The 8,889-nt window shown below is 39.7% G+C and overlaps 1 protein-coding gene across 1 annotated transcript in view; it reads left to right on the forward strand.

The window, feature by feature from the left end:
* The first annotated feature begins 877 nt into the window (after positions 1 to 877).
* cacna2d2a (calcium channel, voltage-dependent, alpha 2/delta subunit 2a) overlaps positions 878 to 8,889 on the forward strand; it is a 320,922-nt gene continuing 312,910 nt past the window's right edge. The window contains 1 exon segment of the mRNA XM_070445771.1: positions 878 to 1,208. Within this exon segment, the coding sequence (XP_070301872.1) occupies positions 1,093 to 1,208 (116 nt within the window). The 5' untranslated portion in view covers positions 878 to 1,092.

Below are 8,889 nucleotides of genomic sequence, written 5' to 3' on the forward strand. Positions count from 1 at the left end.
GGATCTGGAGCACCTGGATATGTCTGTTTTTATTTTATTTTAACCTTTGTTTAACTAGGCAAGTCAGTTAAGAACAATTTCATATTTACAATGACGGTCTACCTCGGCCAAACCCGGACGACGCTGGTCCAATTGTGCGCTGCCCTATCACGGCCGGATGTGATGCAGCCTGGATTCTAATCAAGTACTGCAGTGACGCCTCTTGCACTGAGATGCAGTGTCTTAGACCACTGCACCACTCGGGAGCCCTGTTTCTATGGCCTTGTATTTTTACTGGGTCAGTAATCATGGGTATCATTTTGTGTTATATGTGTTAGGACACAAGGGGACACATGTTAATAAATATTTGGGGTTGTTGAGGGTGTCTGTATAGAATCTGACTGCAACAAATCAACCTTTTGGAGACCAATTTAAACAGGTGACACAGAGAAAACAGAGGTAGTGAATACATTATGCCTCTTCCTGCCATATTGTTTATATTATGTTGTGTCAAACTCCTTGCAAGTTACTAGAACTAATCTGGTCTGAGAGAAGCCCTAAGGAACTTTAGTGATGCAGAATGCTTACACTCTAGTTKATTTATTCCCCCTCTAGTCATGTCTGTAATTACCTAAATAAAGCCTTAATTTGTGCTCCTAATTGTTGAGTTTCTCCAGTCTTTCAGCGTGGGAACCAAGGAGGAGAGGAGAAAGCATGGAAAACAGGACAGTGATATAGACTGCACGCGCGCCCCGTCTGTCGCGTAGGAATATTGGAGCGAATGTGTCGTCTTGTGTTCACGCGTTCCGTTGGAGAGAGAGCGAGGGGAGCAAATGTGCAAGGGAGAGGGAGGGAGGAGAGCGAGTGCGCAAAGGCACAGCAGCACCAGCGSTGGCAGCAGCGTCAATGCATCTGTGAGTCTTCGAATCGGCTGTCTTGAGCTGCCAGTCCTCTGTACGTTTCAGGTTGAGATTTCACAGCGCAAGGTCTTGAGGAGCCTCGCCATCAACCGACACACTTTCGGAGCTCAGCGTTTATTATTAGATCCGCTCTAAGAGACTATTATCACGACCCTATTCTATTTATGCCAGTTTCTTGAATATTTAATGGAAAATGGCGATCTGCGCTCAGTCCTACGGTATATTCTGTCTGTTCTCAATCCAAACTATCCTCATCATCAGTTTATCTTCGCCGGCAACGGGGAGCCTCCGCTTTCCCCAACACTACACGTAAGTACCATTTGGGGTGCGAAAGAAACAGGGATACTGCGGAGAGCGCAGAACTGGGACAGGTGGCCCAAACAACGCTGTTTACTAGGTGCGATAATCGCGCGATGCTGTCTCTGATGTTGTAACAGAAACGCAGTTTCCGTCTCTGAACCATGCGTGAGCTATGTTGTAGATATATCCGCTTGCAAGAATATTATTCTAGCAATGACAATCTAGCCATATAATATGAGGGTCTACCGCTTCTGCCCTTGCATATATTGTTGATTAGGCTATGGGATGTTGCGTTCATGGATAGATGCATCATAGGCTACTAATGGGGCACAGGTGCTCGCCGTAATAGCATGGGCATTAAATTATTAATCATGGCTTGGGATACGATTTCCGCTCAATACAGGTCACCTATTTTTTTGTCTTCTGTGTTCATAACGGATAGGCAAACATGCTACAATGTTTTAAAAAAGAATTCTGCCGGCGCATGGGTGATAGCTGCTTCGATCTATACCAAGTCACAATGCTAATCCTTTAAAACTCACAATCAAAGTAGCCTAATTATCAAGCAACCCTGCTGACATTATTGCAATTTTTAAATTACCGGTAGGCCTATTCAGTCGATTTAAAGCAGCAAAATGCCATGCCCCTCTGGCATAACTCAGGTAGGGAAGAAAAGTGCCCGGCAGGATGTCCAAATCTAGCCCTCCTGTTGTGCTGTGGCATTCACCCGCCTGTCACCAGGTTGGTGTGAAGGAGAACGAATTCTTCAATTGAATTTCTCTCCTCGACCCAAATAGATTGGAAATATATGACAAAAATAAGCTAAGGCACATGCCTATTCTTTAGAATGGTTTTGGATTCATCTTTCCATTGTAGTGTGTTTGATATAAGCTATTCACCTTCGTGTCCGTCAAGTTTCAGCTAGTTTTTCTTCATAATATTTAATCAAATTGTATAAACAAAACGAAACATGTATTAATTCACAGTGTTTTATGATACTGTCTGAACGAGAATAGACTGCACAATATTTATAAGTAAATAGGTCCCCAGGCGTTTTAATAAGCATTATTGGGCCCGTTATTCACAACTTTTGAAACATAATAAAATGCTATATAAAGAGGYCGTTTATTGCAGTAGCCTATATTGTTTTTCTTATTTTGTGATTCAATCAATGTGTAGCCTAGTTTTTTCTGCATTTCTTGTGTCAGTGAAGGTGGTCTGACTCTGGAGTCTTACTGTTGCTTTCCTTGTTTCTCCAGGGATTWAAAAAAAAGCAACAGTACTGTATAGCCGAGCTAATGCGTTGAGTCCGAATCCCCCCGCTCTCTCTAAACTGAGAAGCTTTTGGCGTTGTTTCCGATTCTGTCCCATGGATTAGGATAAATGCATCTGCAAATCCAAATACAACGGTTATTCAGCTGTTTATGTCATTTTAGATTATATAAACATTCATAATATCGCATTCAGAATGTCTTTATTTGATATAAAATATAGCATGTGTGCAGACTATGTGACTTGTGCTGTCTGATCATTGGGGTTGTGAGAGACAGTGGATTGTGCAGTCAGATGGAACAGAGTAAACAGGCATTTTAAGGTCACAGATTTAGCCAGTGGTAACTCGTGGAATAGATACCGGCTGGAATGCGTTTTTTTAAATATTTTTTTTTACAAATCAGCATTCAGGATTAGTCCCACCCGTTCTGTAAATCGGGATCAATATGATGTATCCGATTTGAATAAAGATGGATTTGGGAACTTTCCTCCTCAGGTGCATCCGCTAGTTTTATAGACTATTCAATAATTCCAAATCTAATTCCAATGCATGGTTTGTAAAATAATACAATACTATGCAGTCTGTGCGGCTACACAATTACGCACATGATGACATTCTTCTGATAGCCTAATAAAAACATGTGTAATTCAAACTGATGCTGCACCCCTCTTAGTGGGGCATTAGTAGCCTGTGTCATACATAGACTGTGTAAATTGGCAGTTGTTATCTATAGGCTATCAGGTCCTGCCTAGGAAGCTGTATTTGTAGCAGCTAGCTCAGTGTGTAGTGGGCCATTACAGGATTTATGATGGCAATTCTCACAGAGACAAATGTGTGTCAAGATATTCTACATATAACTGTTTTAGGCTACTCTAGCCAAAATACATGTAAACATTTAGCCTACTAACCATTATGATCTTGTATTTAGGCTATAGGCTAATAAGGAGTGTGAAGCCTTATCATTTTGTTATTGACATGATAGCCTAATTTCTAAACTGTAGGTGTAGGTTACATTTATTTCTGGACTGAGTCAACTCTGARAGGGTTAGGCTACATAAGAATAGGCCCCTAGTTGTTTGGATAAGAAACTAAGTTATCATTAGAGACTATTAAGAATGTCAGTAACTCACAAAAATGATGTAAACTGAACTAAAATAGTGCTTATGAAAAGAGTCCTCAAGGTGAAAATGGTGAACCAACACTCAATGAGGAGAAAAAGGTACAACGTGACATTGGATAAAGGCAATCCGGAGGAATGGGTGACACCCTGGTGTTGTCGCCGGTGTGTGTATCACAGTGTGTGTGTGTGTGTGTGTGTGTGTGTTTGTTTGTGTGTGTGTGTGTGCCGAACAATATTGTCCAATTCTCTAAAATTACAGTACAGTCCATTTGTTGTAACAAATAACGTTAGTGTTGGAGAAAACTCCTTACAGTCATCGGAGGTGGACTGGATCTTACACAATCATCTCAAGGTAAATGATGTATACTTTATCTTACAATATTGTGCATAAAAGTATAGGTCATTTCACGAACATAAACATAGCTATGAAAATAGTCCAACTTCAAATATGAAAGATTTGTTCAATGCTTCACTTCACTAGAAATTACTTGCGTTTAGAGATCCATCGCCGAAACGTGGTGATGGCGTCTGACCGAAGAGCTATAGGGTTGATATTTAAACACGTTTKATTTTCATCCTGAGACTGTCTTGGATGATAGGCCCAATAAATGTCCCAAACTCGCTGAACAATATTTGATGGATTTGTAGGCCTACTTTTAGGTCTATTCATGCCCATATTATGTAGCCTAATGAATTATTCTAGGTTCATACAAAAAGTTGTATTTAATGTGCTTTTGGATTTAATATCCTACAGCCCAAATTAAGGTCATCATTGGCTTGGTTTGAACATAASATACATCAGCCTATGAGCTTACCTTCTAAGGTCACTTGTTGKGAGTCCATAGGTCAATCAAGCAATCTTTACAGTTTAAAGGGATAGTTCACACCCATTTTGTTTTTCATACCTCAGAATGAAGGTCTGTGGTAGTTTTAAAGGTTGGTATATTTGAAATATATTGTAGTTGATATGATTGTAGATTAATAATATTTACAGACAGGTGTTGTTCATTCAATCGCAAATGGTCACACCCTTTTTCAATATCTATTCAAAACCCTAACCCTTCAAGAAACCTTTCCGGGTCTTTCTGGGTAAGTCTCAAAGARCTTTGCASAACCTGATTGTACAATATTTGCAAATTACAACTTTAAAAATGATTTAAACTCTGTCAAATTGGTTGTGGATCATTGCTAGACAGCCATTTTCAAGTCTTGCCATAGATTTTCAAGCCGATTTAAGTCAAAACTGTAACTAGGCCASTCAGGAACATTCAATGTTGTCTTGATAAGCAACTACWGTGTATATTTGGCCTTGTGTTTTTAGGTTATTTTCCAGCTGAAAGGTGAATTTATCTTTCAGTGTCTGTTGGAAAGCAGACTGAACCAGTTATTCCTCTAGGATTTTGCCGGTGCTTAGCTCTATTCCGTTTATTTTTATAAAAACATAATGCAGCCACTACCATGTTTGAAAATATGAAGAGTGGTACTCAATGATGTGTTGTGTTGGATTTGSCCAAAAACATAACACTTTGTATTCAGGACATAAAGTAAATTTCTTTGCCACATTTTTTGCAGTTTTATTGCAAACAGGATGCATTTTCACTCTGTCATTTAGGTTAGTATTGTGGAGTAACTACAATGTTGCTGATCCTACCTCACTTGTAACTTTTAAAGTCACCATTGGCCTCATGTTCAAATCCCTGAGCGGTTTCTTTCTTCTCCAGGCAACAGCGTTAGGAAGGACACCTGTATCTTTGTAGTGACTGGGTGTATTGATACACCAGTGGCTCCTCAGAGGAGGAAGGGGAGGACCATTCTCCTCAGGGAGTTTCATAAAAATAAAAATAATGAAACATTAAAAAAGTTATTATTTTTAGATAAAACTATGTTAAACCTGTCTCTTATACACATCTAGATGTGTATAAGAGACAGGGTGTATTGATACACCAGTGGCTCCTCAGAGGAGGAAGGGGAGGACCATTCTCCTCAGGGAGTTTCATAAAAATAAAAATAATGAAACATTAAAAAAGTTATTATTTTTAGATAAAACTATTTAAAATATTCACATCACCAAATAATTGATGAAAACAAACTATTTTGCAATGAAGGTCTACAGTAGCCTCAACAGCACTCTGTAGGGTAGCATCATGGTGTAGCCGGAGGACAGTTAGTTTCCGTCCTCCTCTGGGTACACTGACTTCAATACAAGACCTAGGAGGCTCGTGGTTCATTTCTTAAAAAATGAACAAGACAGCGAGCGCTAGCCATAGTTTGTTGTATTTTTTTTCACTTTCACTTTCACTTACTTAGCTAGCGTATGCAGCTAGCTAGTATAGTCTACTCAAACACCAGGCTAAAACAGAGGTGGATGCTATTTTAGCTAGCTGGCTATGGCTATCCAACAGTGGAACTCTTCCAAGTCAAGGTCATCTTTTGGTTTTATTAATTTATTGTCACCGGGGCCCYCTGATGTAACTGCTAAACTGCTTGCTGCTGACTGTACACTGTARTGCATGATTGTAGTGTGTTTACTAACGGGTTAGTTCTTGTAGCTATGTTGACTATGGCGTTAATATGCTGTCAACGATGTAGGCTGTGTGTAGCGGTTAGCGAGTATGAGATAAAGMTTTGGCTTGGAAAGGTTTGTTCACCTGGTCACAGAGCTGATATGTTYTGCACTGAAGTCCACAAGCGTAGGGAAAAGGTGAGATGAGGAGATCGCGTAGATGCGAGAAGGAATTATACCACAATCAAAGGGATCATGCTGTTTGTATGTGGCTGCTATGAAAGTGAACTGTGTTTGCGTGTGATCAGGGGTGTATTCATTCCGCCGATTCTGTTGATTTTTTTTTCTTAAAACAGAAGCAAACTGAACGAAATGGGGATAAACATACCTGAATTTGTCCAACAGAAATTSTCGTTTGCAACTGTTAGACTACTGATTACACGCGAGATCAGCTAGATGCAGGCAAGAGTGTGCAAGGTGGTATTGAATGTGTCAATGTCTGTCACCTTGATTARTCAAATTTCTCTCGACCTGTGTACCTACGTTGTAAACTTTCATTCATAGGCTAGGTTGTTGTAGCAACCTCATGATGGGTATAGGGTAAATGTTAGTATCATGTAGTAGCCTAAACCTATCYKTGTTACATTGAGATGTGTGAATGGAATATGAATGACAATCATCCAATATGCTGTAGCTAATAGATATAAGGCCATGCTCATTAAAAACAATATTGTCCTCCCTCATCTTAAACGGCACCGACCGCCACTGTGATTCACCATCCAAAGTGTAATTAGTAATTAGTGACAAAATGTAKATTTGATCTATATTTAATTCAGGCTGTAATAAAACAAAATGTGGAAAAAGTCAGGGGGTTGAATACTTTCTGAAGGCACTGTAATTACTACTTTCGTAATGTAGAGGTCACGTTTTATTTGTTATTAAATGTGTGTAATAAGGAACAATTGTCCCCATTAGTTGTTTTTTTCCTGTAGATTTCATTGATGTTGATGAAATGCAAATGAATTTAACAGAATTGATTTGAGCGAGGGACAGAGAGCAGAAGGGCAGGGACCCTCTATAATAGGACGGGGGTGGCTGTCTTCCTCAACGAAGGCCTGTTTGTGAGTGTGTACTTGTTTTTGTGTGTGTGTGTGTGTGTGTGTGTGTGAGTGTGAGTGTGTGTGTGTGTTTGTGTGAGTGTGAGTGTGTTTTAGATTAGTATGTATACAATTTAGTTGTGTCTGTCTACAGTACGTGTGATTATGTATAGGCGACTGTACTGTACACTAGTCAAGTTGTGTAAGGAGTGTTTAGCTTGGGGACAGAGGCATTGTCACTACAGATGTAAAATCTTCATTTGACCTATATTGTCACAGCAAAATAATCCTGCAGTAACAGGATTTGAACGTTTAGTCCATAATGTTATTTGATCAGAGGTTAGGCTATTAGCTGTCCAGAAGTAGGCTACATGAGAAGTGCAATACTGCTAATTTAACRGTGTGTTAGTGTGGGTTTTCAGTTCATTTATTTATACTGAACAAACATATAAARGCAAAATGCAACAATTTCAAAGATTTTACTGAGTTACAGTTCATATAATGAAATCAGTCAATTGAAATAAATTCCTTAGGCCCTAATCTATGGATTTCACATGACTGGGCAGGGGTGCAGCCTTCGGGGGGCCTGAGAGGGCATAGGCCCACCCACTGAGGAGCCAGGCCCAGCCAATCAGAATGAGTGTTTCTCCTCAAAATGGCTTTATTACAGACCGAAATACTTCTCAGCACCAAAACAGCAACAAAAGAGTGTTCTAATTAAGATCCTACATCTGTAGCTGTCAGCATCAGTTCATTCTGCTCCAGTGTGGTCTGTTTTCACTTCATTGCTACCGGTGAGCTTTTCATAGTCAGCGAGCTTTCTTCAGCAATCCTGCCTTGCGCAATCCTGATAGAGGCTTCTCTCTTTCCTTGTCTTGTACTCTATGTCATATCCCCATTATAAACACAGTCAATACACAAGTCTGTATCTTAGTAACATTTGAACATGTGCTTGCTCTACACTCACAGAGGCCTATGTATTATCTGATTCCTGTCAGTGGGCCTTGTTAAAGATATGATGTACTGTTAACTATCCTCAGTGCTTCCAGGTCTCACTGTCACTTCTTGGCAGACTGGTATTGCTTAAAGGGACATTTCACCACTGCTGTGTTTCACTATATACACTACTGTTCAAAGGTTTGGGGTCACTTATAAATGTCAGAGCCTGGACTCGGACCAGCACTTCAATGCAGTGCCTTAGACCACCGCGCCATTCGGGAGGCCATTGAGTAGATATGTACATTAAAGTTCAAAAGTTTGGTGTCACTTAGAAATGGCCTTGTTTTTGAAAGAGAACCACATTTTTTGTCCATTAAAATAACATCATATTGATCAGAAATACAGTGTAGACATTGTTAATACTGTAAATGACTGTTGTAGCTGGAAACGGCAGATTTTTTTGGAACATCTACATAGGCGTATAGAGGACCATAATAAGCAACCATCACTCCCGTGTTCCAATGGCACGTTGTGTTAGCTAATCCAAGTTTATTATTTTAAAAGGCTAATTGATCATTAGAAAACCCTTTTGCAATTATGTGTACAGCTGAAAACTGTTGTTCTGATTTAAGAAGCAATAAAACTGGCCTTCTTTAGACTAGTTGAGTATCTGGAGCATCAGCATTTGTGGGTTCGATTACATGCTCAAAATGTCCAGAAACAAAGAACTTTCTTCTGAAACTCGTCAGTCTATTCTT

Source organism: Salvelinus sp. IW2-2015, linkage group LG1 (genome assembly GCF_002910315.2).
Source record: "Salvelinus sp. IW2-2015 linkage group LG1, ASM291031v2, whole genome shotgun sequence".
Taxonomy (NCBI): Eukaryota; Metazoa; Chordata; class Actinopteri; order Salmoniformes; family Salmonidae; genus Salvelinus; species Salvelinus sp. IW2-2015.